The sequence below is a fragment of the Oncorhynchus tshawytscha genome, linkage group LG27, assembly GCF_018296145.1.
Source record: "Oncorhynchus tshawytscha isolate Ot180627B linkage group LG27, Otsh_v2.0, whole genome shotgun sequence".
Lineage (NCBI taxonomy): Eukaryota > Metazoa > Chordata > Actinopteri > Salmoniformes > Salmonidae > Oncorhynchus > Oncorhynchus tshawytscha.
The window spans coordinates 2,189,410-2,211,515 of record NC_056455.1 but is presented as its reverse complement, the minus strand read 5'-3'; the positions used below and the strand labels follow the sequence as shown (position 1 = coordinate 2,211,515).

Sequence of the window (22,106 nt, the reverse complement as noted above, 5' to 3'; positions counted from 1 at the left end):
TATGTTAATGCGTTGTGCACCTTTTTTTTAAGTCCAAAAATTAAAGTGTGGCTGACCTGACGGTGACAACGCCTCCAACCACTGGGCCAACCCTAAGTTTGCATTATTAAGTGGATGTGAAAAATCACAAGCCTTGGGTAAATGCTATGACGACTTGGTTAGCCACACAGGTGTGGGCTTCAATGAAATGTAATTGTATGGTTACACCAATGACTATTGGTTACGCCGAGCTCCTGTGCAGAGCAGCCTTTGGTCCACTGACTCTCCCAGTGTGGGCGGTCATACCCTGCCCAGTGTGATTGTGTTGCTAGGATACGGTATGCTGCTACTTTTGTGTTGCGTTGAGAGTGGGGGAAATCCAAACATTTGAGGATACGGCAGGGAGTTTTGACGCTTCATTTCATTATCTTATAACCTCAAGAGGAAAGGTAAGAATATTTCATTATGATTTCGGTTTATAGACAGTCGTTTGATTCGAACATTCAAAACAATAAGAATGCCATGTTAGATAATGTAGCTAGATAGCTAACGTTACATGATACTCTGGCTCAAGTGATGCTTGATTAACCGTTAACGTTATCTAGCTAACGTTAGCTACCCATGCATCGTCCGGCTGGCAAACGTTAGCTAGCTACTAGTAATGTTAGTCAGCTAACGACAATGTTAGCACACGTTGAACTCCCCCCAAATAGATATCTCTTGTAAATGTGGCTACTTAGGCTAACCATCATAAGTTGGTTACATTGTAAAGTTAACTGAGACAAAGCTAGCAAACTGACACACATATGTTGATTGGAAGCTCGTCATTCACCAGTTTGGTTGACATTGCCACCTTGCAGGTAACCTCCCCTCCCCTTTTGAATAGGGTTAATTATTTTCATCAAGAGCAGTTATTGTAACCCTGTACGCTGTAATATTCATCCAGTCACTGCACCTTTTTCTATTGTTTGTGTTAATTCCATCGTCAGGTGAACTAATCCTTGACTTGTGTTGGTAGATAAACAAGTAGGCCCATAGCCTAACCTGAATCTATCCCCTCTCTCCAATCTATGTCCCGATAGCACTCACAATGGAGATAGTTCATGTGTACACCAAGAAGCGCAATGAGTTTGGGCGACAGTGTAATTTCTCTGATCGGCCTGCTGAGTTGCATGTGGACATCCTCCCTGATCCTTCTCTGGCATCCAACTTCATTGAGAGAGACCCTTGCGATATTCCCATACAGTGCACACAAGAGATGTCCGAGCATGAGGTGAACATTGTAGACTAACACCCTGTCACCTGTAACATAAAAATGTACGACAAGTAAATAGATTTGATCATTCCCTGGTACGTGTATTATCATTTATTACACAACCTAAACATTTCACAAGACTTGAGCAACACACACCAATTTTAATTGGGTATGTTGAGTGTCATGATATCAGCAAAGTTTGTGTTAGATAAAAACAGCTTCTGCATCATTATGAGATAATAAGCAGCATCTGGCAGCCTATGTACATTTCACTCCAACACTATTTATTCAGACTGTCTGTAACCAGGCCACTACAGCCGTGTGTGCTGAATCCTGCCTGTCCTGCCTGGCCCTTTGTAGGTGAACACTGAGCGCTTTGAGTCAGACACCAGGGGGATAAACCATGTGGAGGGAGGCTGGCCCAAGGACGTCAACCCTCAGGAGATGGAGCAGACCATCCGCTTCAGGAAGAAAGTGGAGAAAGATGAGCATTATTTCAGCACCATCATGCAGCTGGGCAGTGTGAGTGTGTCCCTAAATCTACATTGCTCCAGACTAGGGGTGTTAACTGGCCGTAAATCTACTTTGCTCCAGACTAGGGGTGTTAACTGGTCCTAAATCTACTGTACATTGCTCCAGACTAGGGGTGTTAACTGGTCCTAAATCTGCTGTACATTGCTCCAGACTAGAGGTGTTAACTGGTCCTAAATCTACTGTATATTGCTCCAGACTAGAGGTGTTAACTGGTCTTAAATCTACATTGCTCCAGACTAGGGGTGTTAACTGGTCTTAAATCTACATTGCTCCAGACTAGGGGTGTTAACTGGTCCCAAATCTACATTTCTGCAGAGTAAGGGTGTTATAACTGACCCTAAATCTACATTGTCCCAAATACATGTATTAGCTGCTACAGTAGTTTAATAGATGGAGAGAATAACCAGTTCTGAAAGGGAGAGGTGGAGAGAATAACAAGTGCTCCTTTCCATCTCTTATCAGAGCCCTCCTCTGTTCCTCCCATTCTAACACAGAATATGGAGCATTGCATCAAACAAAACAATGCCATCAACATCTACCAGGAGTACTTTGAAGAGGAGGAGGTGGTGGAGGAGTCCGAGGAGCAGCCCTCAGCCAAAACCATCAATGTTTTCAGGTGCCTCTCTGACTTCTATTAACCTATCGTTCAACAGTGTTAGACTTGCATAACAACAACAATGGTTGCAGTTATTGCCCTCATAGAATCCATTAATTATGATATTGTTATTTAAGGCTATATTACCAGTGTCTGGTGTCTCTCAAGTTAGTGGAACAAAAACAATTATTGTATGGAACAATATAACGTTTTTGAGAAATATAATAAATATACAGTGTAGAGGTCGACCGATTAATCGGAATGGCCAATTTAATTACGGCCGATTTCAAGTTTTCATAACAATCGGTATTTGTGGACACCAATTTGGCCCAATTTTTTTTTTACACCTTTATTTAACTAGTCAAGTCAGTTAAGAACGCATTCTGATTTTCAATGGCGGCCTAGGAACAGTGGGTTAACTGCCTTGTTCAGGGGCAGAATGACAGATTTTTACCTTGTCAGCTCGGGGATTCATTTTTGCAACCTTCCGGTTACTAGTCCAATGCTCGAACCACCTGCCTTACATTGCACTCCACGAGGAGCCTGCGTGGCAGGCTGACTACCTGTTACGCGAGGGCAGCAAGAAGCCAACGTAAGTTGCTAGCTAGCATTAAACTTATCTTATAAAAAACAATCAGTCTTAACATAATCACTAGTTAACTACACATGGTTGATGATAGTACTAGTTTATGTAGTGTGTCCTGCGTTGCATATAATCGATGCGGTGCTTGTTAATTTCTCATTGAATCACAGCCTACTTCGACAAACAGGTGATGATTTAAAGAGCGCATTTGCGAAAAAAGCACTGTCGTTGCACCAATGTACCTAACCATAAACATCAATGCCTTTCTTCAAAATCAATACACAAGTATATATTTTTAAACCTGCATATTTAGTTAATATTGCCTGCTAACATGAATTTCTTATAACTAGGGAAATCGTCACTTCTCTTGCGTTCCGTGCAAGCAGTCAGGGTATATGCAGCAGTTTGGGCCGCCTGGCTCGTTGCGAACTGTGTGAAGTTAATTTATTCCTAACAAAGGCCGTAATTAATTTGCCAGAATTGTACATAATTATGACATAACATTGAAGGTTGTACAATGTTACAGCAATATTTAGACTTAGGGATGCCATCCGTTAGATAAAATACGGAACGGTTCCGTATTTCACTGAAAGAATAAACGTTTTTTTTTTCGAAATGATAGTTTCCGTATTTGACCATTTTAATGACCAAAAGCTCGTATTTCTGTGTGTTATTATGTTATAATTAAGTCTATGATTCGATAGAGCAGTCTGACTGAGTGATGGTAGGCACCAGCAGGCCCGTAAGCATTCATTCAAACAGCACTTTCATGCGTTTGCCAGGAGCTCTTCGCAATGCTTCAAGCATTGCGCTGTTTATGACTTCAAGCCTGTCAACTCCCGATATTAGGCTGATGTAACCGATGTGAAATGGCTAGATAGTTAGCGGGGTGCGCGCTAATAGCGTTTAAAACGTCACTCGCTCTGAGACTTGGAGTAGTTGTTCCCCTTGCTCTGCATGGGTAACGCTGCTTCGAGGGTGGCTGTTGTCGATGTGTTCCTGGTTCGAGCCCAGGTAGGAGCGAGGAGAGGGACGGAAGCTATACTGTTACACTGACAATACTAAAGTGCCTATAAGAACATTCAATAGTCAAAGGTATATGAAATAAAAATGGTAGAGAGAAATAGTCCTATAATTCCTATAATAACTAAAACCTAAAACCTCTTACCTGGAAATATTGAAGACTCATGTTAAAAGGAACCACCAGCTTTCATATGGTCTCATGTTCTGAGCAAGGAATTTAAACGTTAGCTTTCTTACATGGCACATATTGCACTTTTACTTTCTTCTCCAACACTTTGTTTTTGCATTATTTAAACCAAATTGAACATGTTTCATTATTTATTTGAGGCTAAATTGATTTTATTGATGTATTATATTAAGTTAAAATAAGTGTTCATTCAGTACTGTTGTAATTGTCATTATTACAAAAAATAATAATAATAAATATTATTATAAATATCGTTTTTTTTGGGGTCCTCCAATAATCGGTATTGGTATCGGCGTTGAAAAATCATAATCGGTCGTCCTCTAATACAGTGCATTCGGAAAGTATTCAGACCTTTTCCACAATTTGTCACGTTAGTCTTATTCTAAAATTTATTACATTGTTTTCCCCCTCAATCTACACACAGTAGCCCATGACAAAGGATAAACGGGCTTTTAGAAATGTTTGCAAATGTATTAAAAATAAAAAACAATACCTTATTTACATAAGTATTCAGACCCTTTGCTATGAGACTCGAAATTGAGCTCAGGTGCATCCTGTTTCCATTTATCATCCTTGAGCTCTTTTACAACTTGATTGGAGTCCACCTGTGGTAAATTCAATTGATTGGATATGATTTGGAAAGTCACACACCTGTCTATATAAGGTCCCACAGTTGACAGAGCACGTCAGAGCAAAAACCAAGCCATGAGGTTGAAGGAATTGTCCGTAGAGCTACAAGACAGGATTGTGTCAAGGCACAGATCTGGAGAACTGTACCAACAAATGTCTGCAGCATTGAAGATCCCCAAGAACACAGGGTCCTCCATCATTCTTAAATGGAAGAAGTTTGGAACCACCAACTCTTCCTAGAGCTGGCTGCCTGGCCAAACTGAGCAATCGGGGGAGAAGGGCCTTGGTCAGGGATGTGACCAAGAACCTGATTGTCACTCTGACAGAGCTCCAGCTCCAGAGTTCCTCTGTGGAGATTGGAGAACCTTCCAGAGGATAACTGTCTCTACAGCACCACTCCACCAATCAGGCCTTTATGGTAGAGTTGCCAGACAGAAGCCACTCTTCAGTAAAAGGCACATGACAGCGCATTTTGGCACCTAAATGACTCTCAGTCCATGAGAAAGAAGATTCTCTGGTCTGATGAAACCAAGATTGAACTCTGGACTGAATGCCAAGCGTCACGTCTTTAGGAAACCTGGCACCTTCCCTACGGTGAAGCATGGTGGTGGCCGCATCTTGCTGTGGGGATGTTTTTCAGCGGCAGGAACTGGGAGACTAGTAAGGATTGAGGGCAAGATGAACAGAGCAAAGTACAGAGAGATCCTTGATGAAAACCTGCTCCAGAGCACTCAGCACCTCAGACTGGGACTAAGGTTCACCTTCCAACAGGACAATGACCTTAAGTACACAAAGCAGGAGTGGCTTCCGGACAAGTCTATGAATGTGCTTGAGTGGCTCAGCCAGAGCCCGGACTTGGAACCACATCGAACATCACTGAAGAGATCTGGAAATAGCTGTGCAGCGACACTCCCCATCCGATCTGACAGAGCTTGAGAGGATCTGCAGAGAAGATTGGGAGAAACTCCCCAAATACAGATGTGCCAAGCTTGTAGCGTCATACCCAAGAAGACTTGAGGCTGTAATCGCTGCAAAAGGTGCTTCAACAAGGTACTGAGTAAAGGGCCTGAATACTTACGCAAATGTGATATTTACCGTTTTTTATTTGACATGAATTTGGAAAGATTTGTAAAAATCTGTTATTTCTTCATCATTATGAGGTATTTTGTGTAGATTAATGATAAAATCCAGTTTAGAATAAGGCTGTAATGTAACAATGTGGAAAAAGTCAAGGGGCCTGAATACTTTCTGAATGCACTGTACATATGTTTTTAGTTAAATGTATTTGTTTTCTTTTCATTTTGAAAATATACTGAATTGAAAGTTATTTGTTAATGTAAAAATAGAAATGTACAGATTTTAAGGTTGTCTCATTAGATTTGGGGTGGGGTCGCTAGAAATTCTTATGAAAGAAATGGGGTCCCCAGAAATTCTGGCTGAAAAAATAGGGGTCCCCACTACTTTAAGTGGTTTTACATCGCTGTTGTGTTTTGATCTTCCAGAGACCCGAACGAGATAAAGCGCACTGCCACCTGTCTGTCCTGGCATCCCGATGGCAGCTGTAAACTGGCTGTGGCCTACTCTTCACTAGGGTTCCAGAACATCTCTCCAGACATGAGCTATGACTCATATATATGGGACATTGGTAGGTGTAATACTTCCTGTTTTTATTTTTATTTTAGCTATTAGACTCAACATCTGTTTTTAATTTATCCCAAAAACATTCCTTACCCCAGGATACTTCAACTGGTGACTATCAGGGAGAATGAAGAAAAAGGAACACTTTTCTGCGTAAATCTATATATTTCATTTGATATTTTTCTTTCTAACAGAGTGACTATCATTGCAATAGCTGTCACAGTGAGACTAACACATTTTCCGCCCTAATTGGTTGTTCAGAAAATCAATGTAGACTACGATGTCTAGTAATCAATTGAATCCCGTCTGTTGCCTCTTCAGAGAATCCCAATAAGCCAGAGATGACCCTGAAACCGGTTTCTCTACTGGTCTGTCTGGAGTACAACCCCAAAGACTCTCACATCCTGGTCGGAGGCAGCTACAATGGCCAGATCGGTGCGTCCTTCAACAGCACAATGTTCTCTCCTTTTATTCTCCAGAGAGTGTCATGGTTCCTGTCAGCTCGGTAGCTGTACAGAACATTGGGGGTATGGTCAGGCCATCATCTTACTCTGACTGTCTTTCATCCTTTTTCTTTTCTGTTTGTCCCATTTACCCCAGGATCGTACTGTTTAAAGTTAATATTCATTTTTTTTCTATTGGAAATGTCATAATGCTTTGAGTTATGTAAGTCTGGGTGTGTTTGTGTGGATGCTCCCTTATTTACACATTGAAGTATATTGCCTCAGGATATTGTTCAGGCTTTGACAGCTCAATATGAAATTCAGAAATTAAGTTGTGTGTTATATGTGCCTGTGTAAGATTTGGGTTCAATTCCATTTAAATTCCAGTCAATTCGGAAAGTAAACCAAATTCCTATGCCAAATGTTCCTAATTGAAGAGAATTGGGATTTCAGTGTACTTCCTGAAATGAAATGGACCACCAACTCTTGTGTGTGTGTGCACGCCCGCTTTCATGTGTGTTTGTGAATGTACACTAAGTATAATGTCTTTGTCTGAGCAGCTTATTGGGACACTCGCAAGGGGAGCCAGCCGGTGGAAATGTCCACAATAGAGCACAGCCACAGAGACCCTGTCTACAAAGTCATCTGGTTGCAGTCAAAGACAGGAACCGATACCTTCTCTGCATCTACGGACGGCCAGGTGAGCCAGACCTACAAATTAAGCAATAATGATTTGATTTGATTAAAGGCCTTTGTCACCTTAACCTTTCTCAAGCCCAGCAGGCACAATAGGTCAGAGAAGCACAAAATGCTCATGGGCAGTGAAGTCTGATACTCTTGGTCTGGGATGGGTACACTTTCTCTGACCTTAAACTACCATTTGGCCGTACCCAGAAGTTATGTAATAATACGTCTATTGAAGGCAAGTAGACTGAGTTGACCCCTGTTCTCTGTCTATAAGGTGCTGTGGTGGGACATCCGTAAGATGAGTGAGCCCACAGAGAGGCTGGTACTGGACCCCAACAAAAAGGGCAACCTGGACAATGCCTTGGGGGCAATCTCACTGGAGTTTGAGACCACTATGGTGAGGAGGATCTCTAGACTGGACTATCCCTTTGTTGTTTCACTGTTGATGAATTAGGAGTATGGATCAGCCTAACATATTCTTGTATAACCTGGAGTAGGAGATCCAGTATATTATTTATTTGTACAAAAGTAAGACCTACAATTGAACATGATGTTTTCTCTTCTTATTCAGCCCACAAAGTTTATGGTAGGGACAGAGCAAGGGCTGGTGGTCTCCTGTAACCGCAAGGCCAAGACTCCGGCAGAGAAGATAGTGTGTACGTACAGCGGTCATCACGGCCCAATCTACGCCCTGCAAAGGAACCCTTTTTTCCCCAAGAACTTCCTGACCGTAGCCGATTGGACAGCCCGCATCTGGTCCGAAGACATCAAGGAGTCGTCCATCATGTGGACAAAGTAAAGGGTCCATCTGAAACATAAAGCAGATGATAAAGCTACTTCACAGATCGATTCATAGCACTCTTTAGGTTCTAATACACATAAGCAGTGATTTGGCATACAACTCGCCTCCTGTAATATTGACCTATTGTAAAATGACCCCTGTTGGTTGCCATAGATACCATATGGCCTATCTGTCAGATGGCTGCTGGAGTCCAGTACGACCCTCTGTGTTCTTCACCGTCAAAATGGACGGGACGCTAGACGTTTGGGACTTCCTCTTCAAACAGAACGACCCCACCCTCAGTCTAAAAGTATGTCCCTTGAAACACCTGTATTCTGAAAACACTTTGTCCAGCCATCACTCAACACCTGCCAGGCCTAAATGACCCTGGGAAACCCTGTTCTGTTGTGTTGGGTTGTTATCGTTGGTAGAATTCTTGTATGGTCATACCAAAGAAAATGTCCGCCATCGGATAGACAATGAAGTTCTATTGTATTCTAGGTGTGTGATGAGGCTCTGTACAGCCTGCGGGTGCAGGATAATGGGCGCTTCCTGGCCTGTGGCTCTCAGCTGGGCACTGCCACCCTGCTGGAAATCTCCCCAGGGCTGTGTACCCTCCAGAGGAACGAGAAGGCCCTAGCCACTGCGGTGAGAGACACCCTCTACCTCAGAACATCCATCTCTGCCCTAGCCTGGTCCCAGATCATTGTGGTGTGACATTGACCATATGAGTTGGCCAGACAACACAAACAGATCTGGGAACAGACTACCCCTGCCCAGCTTTATTCTACTTTTCTCTCCTCACCTATCTATACTATTGGATTGACTCTGTGTGTCTTTGGTCAGATGTTTGAGCGGGAGACCAAACGGGAGAAGATCTTGGAGGCGCGCCACCGTGAGATGCGTCTGAAGGAGCGCAGCCGCTCAGAGCAGAGCAAGGACGAGGACACCAAGGAGGGAGACGGAGAAGAGAGCGTTGAGGAGCTAGCAACTCGCACGGAGGCAGAGTTCTATGAGATAGTAGAAGCTGAGCTGAAGAAGAGAGCTAAGGAGCAAGAAAAAAAGGTTAGAAGGGATTGAGTGAAAAGAAAAATAACATTCTGAACTTCCTTCAGGTTGATAACTTTTTACTAATCCAATCAGTTTTCCACGTTGATTCAACTTCATCCATTGATTTGTTGTTGAAATAATGTGAAGCAATGTTGATTCAACCAGTTTGTGCCCAGTGGGTTTTTATTAATCTGTTTATAAACTCAGCAAAAAAAGAAACGTCCCTTTTTCAGGACCCTGTCTTTCAAAGATAATTCATAAAAATCGTCAAAAAAACTTTACAGACCTTCATTGTAAAGGGTTTAAACACTGTTTCCTATGCTTGTTCAATGAACCATAAACAATTAATGAACATGCACCTGTGGAACAGTCGTTAAGACACTAACAGCTTACAGATGTTAGGCAATTAAGGTCACAGTTATGAAAACGTAGGACACTAAAGAGGTCTTTCTATTGACTCTGAAAAACACCAAAAGAAAATTGCCCAGCTCATCTGCGTGAACGTGCCTTAGGCATGCTGCAAGGAGGCATGAGGACTGCAGATCTGGCCAGGGCAATAATTTGCAATGTCCGTACTGTGAGACGCCTAAGACAGCGCTACAGGGATACCGGATGGACAGCTGCTCTTCCTTGCAGTGGCAGACCGTGTAACAACACCTGCACAGGATCGGTACATCTGAACATTACACCTGCGGGACAGGTACAGAATGGCAACAACAACTGCCCGAGTTACACCAGGAACGCACAATCCCTCCATCAGTGCTCAGACTGTTCGTAATAGGCTGAGAGAGGCTGGACTTAGGGCTTGTAGGCTTGTCTGGTGAGGACCTGCCTTACAACATCACCGGCAACAACGTCGCCGATGGGCACAACACCCACCGTCGCTGGACCAGACAGGACTGGCAAAAAGTGCTCTTCACCGACGAGTCTCGGTTTTGTCTCACCAGGGGTGATGGTCGGATTCGCATTTATCGTCGAAGGAATGAGCCTTGCACTGAGGCCTGTACTCTGGAGCGGGATCGATTTGGAGGTGGAGGGTCCGTCATGGTCTGCGGCAGTGTGTCAGAGCATCATCTGACTGAGCTTGTTGTCATTGCACGCAATTTCAACGCTGTGCGTTACAGGGAAGACATCCTCCTCCCTCATGTGGTACCCTTCCTGCAGGCTCATGCTGACATGACCCTCCAGCATGACAATGCCACCAGCCATACTGCTCGTTCTGTGCGTGATTTCCTGAAAGACAGGAATGTCAGTGTTCTGCTATTGCTAGTGAAGAGCCCGGATCTCAATCCCATGGAGTACTTCTGGGACCTGTTGGATCGGAGGGTGAGGGTTAGGGCCATTCCCCCCAGAAATGTCCGGGAACTTGCAGATGCCTTGGTGGAAGAGTGGGGTAACATCTCACAGCAAGAACTGGCAAGTCTGGTGCAGTCCATGAGGAGGAGATGCATTGCAGTACTTAATGCAGCTGGTGGCCACACCAGATACTGACTGTTACTTTTGATTTTGACCCCCCCTTTGTTCAGGGACACATTATTCCATTTATGTTAGTCACATGTCTGTGGAACTTGTTCAGCTTATGTCTCAGTTGTTGAATCTTGTGTAAATATTTGTACGAACATAACATGTTAAGTTTGCTGAAAATAAATGCAGTTGACAGTGAGAGGACATTTCTTTTTTTGCTGAGTTTATATCTTATGACTGAATTAGTTGGCTATTTCAGTAGCATAACAAACATCACCAGCCTGTAATGGCATTCATCTGGCAATACATTAACATGAGGTGGCCTATATACAGCATGAACTTAGACACTATGTTCTGTGCGCCATGGCGGCTCTGATGATCTTATAGTTGATCATGTGTGGATGAAGTATAACTACATGGGTTTGTCAATATGTCGCTCCCTGCTGTGATAGTAATTCAACTGTATCTAGAAGGCAGGTTTTCTTGCCTGCAGTGCAGGCCATAATTGAACTCCCTCCCGTGAAGATGTTTGAGAACTTCAGGACACTAGCTGGAGAGGCTCATGTCAGAGTGACAAGTTATATCAAAGAGTTAAAGTTCCTGTTTGATATACGTTGTCAAGGGTGTATACACTTAGAGGGGGCTGGTGAGGAGGTCCGGATTTTGTTTAAAATCTATAGCCGTATGACACAGTTGACAATTGAGTAAAATCAAAATGTTTATTTTTTGACTGAAGTCATTGCTGATCTCCTCCTGCCTATATAACATCACCACTGATAGTTACCTGTCAAACGTAGCTGCACCTCTTTGTCCAAGGGTAACAAATTGCCCCTTATTTTGGTCCAGTGCCCCATTAAGATTGGGGACTATAAAAGCTACTGTTAGCTCGTCTAGAGAAAGAACTCAACCTTGTAAATCTGACTGTAAATATCCAAATGCAATGTTTTTCCCCCAGTAATGATGGAAATATTTTATAATAAGAAAATAGGAATGAATTAAATAGATTGTTGGTATTTTTTTTACCTTTCCGTGACTGTAAAAAGCTATGTATACTTCTAATGTAATTGTCAATTACTTACAGATACATACAGTAGATTCTGTGCTCAAACTGATGCTGTAATATCATTGTGTCGCCCCTCTCAGGAGAAAGACGTGTGTGAAGAGAAAGAAGTCTGAGACAGAACACCTTAACAACACCATGTTCCACATGCTGTTTGAAATGTAATCTTGAATCAATCGAATAAAAACAGCAAGGTATTTTTTATTAACAGAGAAATAGAATTTCTCAGTGAGTCATGCAGAACTCATTAACAGGATTGAGGTCCTGTTTAATTATTGTTATTTATAAATCATTATTAGGGTTTTCTTCATTGATTAAAGGAAATGTATTTTGCTGTGTCTTGGGATTTTGACATTTGTTTCCTTTGTAGAAATCATGAAGACGGGGGGCACATTGTATGAAATTAGTCATATGCCAAGCCTCAATGAATGTCAGAGTCTTGGATTGTAGTTATTTGTGTGCAATTTCAAGAGCACAGTACAGGCTGCACAGTCTGACTCATTAATTATAACAGTGACTCATTCAAAGTGAGTGCAGTGTGACATTGAAGACCTTGTTGAGGATAGAGGGAAAGGACCTATAGATGGACCATTACCATTCCAGATTTGGGATGGTGATGCTTTTGGTTGGTATGCAGTTTCACCCAAGTACCCCTGACTGCAGTGTGCAATTTGGGCTGGGCTCATTGTGGGCGGAGTCAAACGTTTGACCCCGCCCATGTTTTACCCTGACTATTTTTTTTGTGCTGCCCATCTGAGGTTTGACAGTCACACTGAATACAAACGTATTTCATTAGAAATATTATATAAAGTGGTACCAGCAGATGTGTTGTAACACTTTGCTTCAGGACAAGCTACTGATATTTTTGCAGTGAACAACAGACTTCTTATGTTTCATGTACTGTTCAAATTGGGTTGATAAATGTTATAACTTTGTAATATTATTTCATTGAGCATATATATACAGTTACTACCTATCCTGATTTATAATGCCATTTACTTTCCTCATGAGAATGGAGACAGACTATACCATATAGAAATACTGGCAAGCTGAATGTGCTTTGTACATTAAGTTATACTAGCTCCAGTAAATAGATCAGCGAGTCGGGTGACTTCTATGTCAACTTTACTAAACAACATTAACACAATTGAAACAATTAACACAGCAGACAAAAACAAGGCATACATTGAAAAACAGAAAATCAATGATCAAATTGATTACATAACTGTACATGTAAACCTAGGCTTACTGCTCAAGTAGGCAAATTTGTCCAAATAAAATTCCCTCATTGTGAGCAATTAGATAGCTCACGTGCAAATGGGTGCTAAATTAACGCAATGCTAACATTGGTGGTAGTAGGTCATATAAAAATATGCCACTGCACTGGTATAACATGAATATTACAAAGTACATTATGCATAATGACAGTCTCTCTTCCATTGTTTATATTTTTATTCATGTAGGTTAGGTTCGATTTACATTCGCTTTTGTTGATGTTGATACCTTCGAAGTTTACCTGAACTTTTTTGACCTTGAAGGAGACGGGAAGGGTTCGGGTTAAATACGTTTGACACCGCCCACATGTAGGCTGGCCCCGAGGTTTGACTCCGCCCACATTGAGCCTGGCTGCGAACTGCAGCTCATCAGGTTGTGTGGTAGGCCTAGCTGCATTTCAATCAGTTACAATTCCGCATAAAACAAATATGAAAATTGTCATTTCATTTAGCTCTATAAACGTATATTAGACTTTCATTTCCAGACTAAAATATTAAATTATATGTTCTATTTAGTATTGAGGGCAAGCAATTGCGTCACCGTAATTTGGAGAGATGTTAGTGCAATTCTATGCGCCATCGATTTATCCACCAGATGTCGTCCTTGGGCCGCGGCAAATCGAAGAAACAGCTGCTTACTCTAGTGCTTTATGCACCTCTGCCTGTTTAAACTACCTACTGATCTCTAGGGGTATCCAGAAACAAACAACACACGAGTCGTCAGATAAAAGAAGCGAAGGGGAGAGTGAAGGGAAAGGGAAGTCAACAGTGGACACCTGCCATTCTCCGTCCGCATCCTCGTATGTCTTCAAAGACATGGGCGAAAGAACTAATTATTTCTGTAAACAGAATAGATTAAATGGAATGGAGGCTACTCGTTTTACGCTGTTATATCAGACTTGTTTTGTAAGAGTGCACTTTTGGCGATAGGTGTCTATTTAACCGTAAGTAAATTAGAACTATTTTGAGGAAAGGTAGAGGTTTGTAGGCTAGTTGTTGTCGACATTGGATAAGCCATACAGGTGGGTAGAAAGGGGTCGTGCAGGATGTCTGACCGATGTCCAGTTTAGCCACTATTTTCTAACAATCGAGGATACTCCAACCACCAGTGGCCATGAATGACACAGGCGAATCAAAAGACCAGCAACTGACAGTAAGTACGATAAACTAGCGTAGCCTGCCTACACTTTGACACACTTCTGTACTATTGCTGCGAGAACAGTAGTGTAGTATCGCCTACCTTTATGGGGACATTTTAATTGAATGCCACGTGGAAGGTGTGACTAGATAATTGTGTAGACTACTGTAGGCCAGATATTCCCAAACTGCTGGTGTACGCGCAATGCCGCGGGAACGCCAAATAAAAATGTCATTCACAATTTTTTTTAAATGGTATATATATTTTTGTTCTTCACATTTTCAAACAGTACATTTATATTGTCCAACGGGCCTATACATTTGGGTGAGGTTTTTTTTCTCGCCAGAGTAGCCTCGTTTTCACTGGCAAAAATAAAATGAAACCATCTAGTGTTCAGCGAAATAACAACACAATGTCAAATACAGGTAGCCTAGTCAAATAATGAACATCACATTAACCATTACTCTCTCGCGGGAAACCTTCACTCTTGGGCAGACATTTAGAAACGAAACACGACGGTTTGAAAATAAGCCACGGGAGTTTTTTAGAGCGAGAATGAAGAAGACTTTCATGTAGTAAGACATGTATAAAAGCATCCGAAATCATTAATAAGAAGGGTCTAGAAGACTCTTATATGTTGAGCTACCGAGTGGCTGAGAGAGGCAAGCCCCACACTATTGTGGAGGGCTTAATTCTTTCGGATATGGCTGGGACAATGCTGGGAGAAAATACCAAAACAACCATACAGACAATGACTTCATCAAACAACACTGTTTCTCGACGCATTAGTGACATGGCAGGAGATGTTTTGAAACAATTACTGCTTCACATACAAGCCAGTGAATGGTATATGTCCGTCACGTTTATGGGGGATGGGGGGTCAATTAAGGAAGACATCTTCTGAAAACCACTGGAAACCAGGACAACATGAGAGGATATTTTTAAAGCACTGGACAGCTTTGTGACATCCAATGGACTTTGGTGGTCAAGATGTGTTGTACTGTACTGATGTCGCAAGAGCCATGACAGAGAGACAGTGGAGTGGTAAAGCGCTTGCAAGCATTTGCTCCGACGCCACTTGGGTACACAGCAGCATCCACCGAGACACTCTTGCTGCCAAGGCCCCTGAACGCTCTTTTATTTTCTGCATTATGCAATGATATGGGCAGCGACCATGTAACGCTTTTACAACATACAGAAGAAGTGCGCTGGTTATCAAGGGACAAAGTATTGACACGTTATTATTTTTTTGCATTGAGAGACAAGTTTAAAGTTTTCTTTACTGACCATAATTTTCACTTGTCTGACCGTCTGGGTGATGTTTTTTCTCTCCTGAATGACCTGAATCTAGGATTACAGGGACTCTCTGCAACTATATTCAATATGCGGGACAAATTTGAGGCTATGATTAAGAAGTTGGAGCTCCTTTCTGTCTTCATTAACAAGGACAACACACAGGTCTTTCCATCATTGTATGATTTTTCGTGTGCAAATGATCTCAAGTAGAGGTCGACCGATTATGATTTTTCAAAGCTGATACCGATTATTGGAGGTCCAAAAAAGCCGATACCGATTAACCGGACAATTTTTTTATTTGTAATAATGACAATTACAACAATGCTGAATTAACACTTATTTTAACTTAATATAAAACATAAATAAAATGAATTTAGCCTCAAATAAATAATGAAACATGTTCAATTTGATTTAAATAATGCAAAAACAAAGTGTTGGAGAAGAAAGTAATATGTGCCATGTAAAATATGTGTCATGTAAAAATGTGAACGTTTAAGTTCCTTGCTCAGAACATGAGAACATATGAAAGTTGGTGGTTCCTTTTAACATGAGACTTCAATATTCCAAGGTAAGAGGTTTTAGGTTGTAGTTAATATAGTATTTATAGGACTATTTCTCTCTATACCATTTGTATTTCATATACCTTTGACTATTGGATGTTCTTATAGGTACTATAGTATTGCCAGTGTAACAGTATAGCTTCCGTCCCCCTCTTCGCCCCTACCTGGGCTCGAACCAGGAACACATCGACAACAGCCACACTCGAAGCATCGTCACCCATCGCTCCACAAAAGCCGCGGCCCTTGCAGCGCAAGGGGAATAACTACTCCAAATCTAAAAGCGAGTGACGATTGAAACGGTATTAGCGCACACCCAGCTAACTAGCTAGCCATTTCATATTGGTGACACCAGCCATTAGGCTGATAGGCTTGAAGTCATAAACAGCGCTGTGCTTGTGAAGAGCTGCTGGCAAAACGCACAAAATTGCTGTTTGAATGAATGATTACAGGCCTGCTGCTGCTCAGTCAGACTGTTCTATCAAATCAGACTTAATTATAACATAATAACACACAGAAATACGAGCCTTTGGTCATTAATATGGTCGAATCCGGAAACTATCATTTCGAAAACAAAACGTTTATTATTTCAGTGAAATACAGGACCGTTCGGTGTTTTATCTAACGGGTGGCATCCCTAAGTCTAAATATTCTTGTTACATTGCACAACCTTCAATGTATGTCATAATTACGTAAACTTCTGGCAAATTAGTTCTCAATGAGCCAGGCAGCCCAAACTGTTGCATATACCTTGACTCTGCGTGCAATGAACGCAAGAGAAATGACACAAATTCACCTGGTTAATATTGCCTGCTAAACTGGATTAGTAGTTATAACTAGTGATTATGATTGATTATTTTTTATAAGATACGTTTAATGCTAGCTAGCAATTTACCTTGGTTTCTACTGCATTCGCGTAACAGGCAGGCTACTCGTGGAGTGCAATGGTTAGAGCGTTGGACTATAGTTAACTGTGCGGTTGCAAGATTGGAACCCCTGAGCTGACAAGGTGAAAATCTGTCGTTCTGCCCCTGAACAAGGCAGTTAACCCACAGTTCCTAGGCAATCATTGAAAATAAGGATTTGTTCTTAACTGACTTGCCTAGTTAAATAAAAGGTATTAAAAATAATAATAATCTGAAATCGGTACCCAAAAATACCAATTTCCGATTGTTATGAAAACTTGAAATCGGCCCTAATTAATCGGCCATTCCGATTAATCGTTCGACCTCTAATCTCAAGCTTACAGACAATGTCAAATGTGATGTAGCGATTATGTGCGCAATTATGGGTGCGCATTTATGCAGGTACTTTCCCAAAACAGACGACGTAAACAACTGGATTCATTAACCCTTTAACACCCCGGCCATCCTGTAAGCTTGATGCCCTCAATCTCACACAAATGATAAATAAACCTACCAGGTACAACCCCAAATCCGTAAACACGGGCACCCTCATAGATATCATCCTAACCAACCTGCCCTCCAAATACACCTCTGCTCTCTTCAACCAAGATCTCAATGATCACTGCCTCATTACCTTTATCCGTCATCATGAAGTGCTTTGAGAGACTAGTCAAGGACCATATCACCTCCACCCTACCTGACACCCTTGACCCACTCCAATTTGCTTACCGCCCAAATAGGTCCACAGACGATGCAATCTCAACCACACTGCACACTGCCCTAACCCATCTGGACAAGAGGAATACCTATGTGAGAATGCTGTTCATCGACTACAGCTCGGCATTCAACACCATAGTACCCTCCAAGCTCGTCATCAAGCTCGAGACCCTGGGTCTCAACCCCGCCCTGTGCAACTGGGTACTGGACTTCCTGATGGGCCGCCCCCAGGAGGTGAGGGTAGGCAACAACATCTCCTCCCCGCTGATCCTCAACACTGGGGCCCCACAAGGGTGCGTTCTGAGCCCTCTCCTGTACTCCCTGTTCACCCACGACTGCGTGGCCATGCACGCCTCCAACTCAATCATCAAGTTTGCGGACAACACAACAGTGGTAGGCTTGATTACCAATAACGACGAGACGGCCTACAGGGAGGAGGTGAGGGCCCTCGGAGTGTGGTGTCAGGAAAATAACCTCACACTCAACGTCAACAAAACTAAGGAGATGATTGTGGACTTCAGGAAACAGCAGAGGGAACACCCCCCCCATCCACATCGATGGAACAGTAGTGGAGAGGGTAGCAAGTTTTAAGTTCCTCGGCATACACATCACAGACAAACTGAATTGGTCCACTCACACAGACAGCATCGTGAGGAAGGCGCAGCAGCGCCTCTTCAACCTCAGGAGGCTGAAGAAATTCGGCTTGTCACCAAAAGCACTCACAAACTTCTACAGATGCACAATCGAGAGCATCCTGGCGGGCTGTATCACCGCCTGGTATGGCAACTGCACCGCCCTCAACCGTAAGGCTCTCCAGAGGGTAGTGAGGTCTGCACAACGCATCACCGGGGCAAACTACCTGCCCTCCAGGACACCTACACCACCCGATGCTACAGGAAGGCCATAAAGATCATCAAGGACATCAACCACCCGAGCCACTGCCTGTTCACCCCGCTGTCATCCAGAAGGCGAGGTCAGTACAGGTGCATCAAAGCTGGGACCGAGAGACTGAAAAACAGCTTCTATCTCAAGGCCATCAGACTGTTAAACAGCCACCACTAACATTGAGTGGCTACTGCCAACACACTGTCAATGACACTGACTCTACTCCAGCCACTTTAATCATGGGAATTGATGGGAAATGATGTAAATATATCACTAGCCACTTTAAACAATGCTACCTTATATAATGTTACTTACCCTACATTATTCATCTCATATGCATACGTAGATACTGTACTCTATATCATCGACTGCATCCTTATGTAATACATGTATCACTAGCCACTTTAACTACGCCACTTGGTTTACATACTCATCTCATATGTATATACTGTTCTCGATATCATCTACTGTATCTTGCCTATGCTGCTCTGTACCATCACTCATTGATATATATCCTTATGTACATATTCTTTATCCCCTTGCACTGTGTATAAGACAGTAGTTTTTTTGGAATTGTTAGTTAGATTACTTGTTCGTTATTACTGCATTGTCGGAACTAGAAGCACAAGCATTTCGCTACACTCGCATTAACATCTGCTAACCATGTGTATGTGACAAATACAATTTGATTTGATTTGATTTATAATGGACCTGCGGTCAAACGACCACCCCGCCATCACTGTCAAACACCCCTTAAAACACTTCAGCAAGCATGCCTTTCTAATAGACCTGGCCTGGGTATCCTGGAAGGATATTGACCTCATCCCATCAGTATAGGATGCCTGGTTATTCTTTAAAAGTGCCTTTCTCACGATCTTAAATAAGCATGCACCATTCAAAAAAAATTGAACCAGGAACAGATATAGCCCTAAGTTCACTCCAGACCTGACTGCTCTTGACTAGCACAAAAACACCCTGTGGCATACTGCATTAAGCATCGAATAGCCCCCATGATATGCAGCTTTTCAGGGAAGTTAGGAACCAATATACACAGGCAGTTAGGAAAGCTAAGGCTAGCTTTTTCAAACAGAAATTTGCATCCTGTAGCACAAACTCAAAAAGTTCTGGGACACTGTAAAGTCCATGGAGAATAAAAGCACCTCCTCCCAGCTACCCACTGCTCTGAGGCAAGGAAACACTGTCACCACCGATAAATCCACTATAATTGAGAATTTCAATAAGCATTTTTCTACGGCTGGCCATGCTTTCTACTTGGCTACCCCTACCCTGGTCAACAGCCCTGCACTCCCCACAGCAACTCGCCCTAGCCTCCCCTATTTCTTCTTCACCCAAATCCAGATAGCTGATGTTCTGAAAGAGCTGCAAAATCTGGACCCCTACAAATCAGCCGGGCTAGACAATCTGGACCCTCTCTTTCTAAAGTTTTCTGCCGGAATTGTTGCAATACCAGCCTGTTCAACCTATTTTTCCTATCTTCTGAGATTCCCAAAGATTGGAAAGCTGCCGCGGTCATCCCCGGTGACACTCTAGACGGTGACACTCTAGACCCAAACTGCTACAGACCTATATCTATCCTACCCTGCCTTTTTAAGGTCTTCGAAAGCCAAGCTAACAAACAGATTACCGACCATTCGATTCCCACCGTACCTTCTCCGCTATGCAATCTGGTTTCAGAGCTGGTCATGGGTGTACCTCAGCCACGCTCAAGGTCCTAAACGATATCATAACTGCCATCGATAAGAGACATTACCGCGCAGACGTATTCATCGACCTGGCCAAGGCTTTCGACTCTGTCAATCACCAAATTCTTATTGGCAGACTCAACAGCCTTGGTTTCTCAAATGACTGCCTCGCCTGGTTCACCAACTACTTCTCTTATAGAGTTGTCTGTCAAATCGGAGGGCCTGTTGTCCGAACCTCTGGCAGTCTCTATGGGGGTGCCACAGGGTTCAATTCTCGGGCCGACTCTCTTCTCTGTATACATCAATGATGTTGCTCTTGTTGCTGGTGATTCTCTGATCCACCTCTACGCAGACAACACTATTCTGTATACTTCTGGCCCATTGGACACTGTGTTAACTAACCTCCAGACGAGCTTCAATGCCATACAACTCTCCTTCCGTGGCCTCCAACTGCTCTTAAATGCAAGTAAAACTAAATGCATGCTCATCAACCGATCGCTCCCCGCACCTGCCCGCCCATCCAGCATCACTACTCTGGACGGTTCTGACTTAGAATATGTGGACACCTACAATACCTAGGTGTCTGGTTAGACTGTAAACTCTCCTTCCATACTCACATTAAGCATCTCCAATCCTAAATTTAAATCTAGAATCAACTTCCTATTTTGCAACAAAGCATCCTTCACTCATGCTGCCAAACATACCCTCGTAAAACTGACCATCCTACTGATCCTCGACTTCGGCGATGTCATTTACTAAATAGCCTTCAACACTCTACTCAACAATTGGATGCAGTCTATCACAATGCCATCCATTTTGTCACCAAAGCCCCATATACTACCCACCACTGCGACCTGTATGCTCTTGTTGGCTGGCCCTCGCTTCATACTCGTCGCCAAACCCACTGGCGTCAGGTCATCCACAAGTATTTGATAGGTAAAGCCCCGCCTTATCTCAACTCACTGGTCACCATAGCAGCACCCACCATAATTTGCAAATAAATTCATTAAAAATCCTACAATGTGATTTTCTGGATTTTTTTCTTCTCATTTTGTCTGTCATAGTTGAAGTGTACCTATGATGAAAATTACAGGCCTCTCTCATATTTTTAAGTGGGAGAACTTGCACAATTGGTGGCTGACTAAATACTTTTTTTGCCCCACTGTAGTTGATCATGTGTGGATGGGGTATCAGTCTGTAACTTGATCTGTCTCATCTGAGTGTCATAATGTCCCTCCATGCTATGATAGTAATTATACTGAATCTAGAGAGCAGGTTTTCTTCTTCTGCAGAAACACCTCCCTGCAGTGCAGGCCATAATTGAGCTCACTGCCGTGAAAAGTGTTTTGACAGAGAGAGAGCTTGGACAAGAGATGGAGAGAGGCACATGTCACAGTGACTTTACAGAGTTAAAGTTACTGTGTTAAAAATACAGCGTAACTGTAACACATGACTAAGGTGTACTTTTATAAAGCATTTTGAAACGATTAAACTGAATTATTAGTTTATTTTAAATGACAATGATAATTGACTTTATCCTTTGCTCTTGTGGACTAGTGAATGACATCAAGGCCATTGCTGTGGTGTGAATAAGCAATCTCTTTGATGCTGTTAATGTTGTGCGTCCCAAATGGCACCCTATTAACTATGAAGTGCACAACTTTTGACCAGGACCCAGCCCATTTGCTCTGAAGGTTCTAACCCTGTCCATCTCTGTCTCCC

At 42.6% G+C, this 22,106-nt stretch overlaps 2 protein-coding genes across 3 annotated transcripts in view; both read left to right on the top strand.

The window, feature by feature from the left end:
* Positions 1-214: 214 nt before the first annotated feature.
* On the top strand, positions 215-12,247 carry dnai2b (dynein, axonemal, intermediate chain 2b). The gene is made up of 13 exons (XM_024426745.2): positions 215-428; positions 1,062-1,252; positions 1,595-1,756; positions 2,263-2,384; positions 6,289-6,431; positions 6,746-6,859; positions 7,428-7,567; positions 7,829-7,951; positions 8,126-8,349; positions 8,510-8,645; positions 8,837-8,983; positions 9,182-9,400; positions 11,993-12,247. Exons 2-13 carry the CDS (start codon positions 1,070-1,072, stop codon positions 12,023-12,025), a joined length of 1,746 nt encoding a protein of 581 aa, XP_024282513.1. The 5' UTR covers positions 215-428; positions 1,062-1,069; the 3' UTR covers positions 12,026-12,247.
* A 1,581-nt stretch (positions 12,248-13,828) lies between these two features.
* LOC112261344 (kinesin-like protein KIF19) overlaps positions 13,829-22,106 on the top strand; it is a 79,234-nt gene continuing 70,956 nt past the window's right edge. Inside the window, exon 1 of one of the 2 annotated variants that reach the window (XM_042307403.1) lies at positions 13,829-14,336. In XM_042307403.1, the coding sequence (XP_042163337.1) occupies positions 14,298-14,336 (39 nt within the window). In that variant the 5' untranslated portion in view covers positions 13,829-14,297. The remainder of the gene's footprint in view (positions 14,337-22,106) is intronic. The other variant, XM_042307404.1, reaches the window with a different exon arrangement.

What these genes read in the sequence shown, in the direction of transcription:
- dnai2b (XM_024426745.2), top strand. Translation starts at nt 1,070, where the DNA reads ATGGAGATAGTTCATGTGTACACCAAGAAGCGCAATGAGTTTGGGCGA. An exon ending in CTCATATATATGGGACATTG is followed by an intron (nt 6,432 to 6,745) that starts GTAGGTGTAATA and finishes TTGCCTCTTCAG; the next exon opens with AGAATCCCAATAAGCCAGAG. An exon ending in CTAAGGAGCAAGAAAAAAAG is followed by an intron (nt 9,401 to 11,992) that starts GTTAGAAGGGAT and finishes CGCCCCTCTCAG; the next exon opens with GAGAAAGACGTGTGTGAAGA.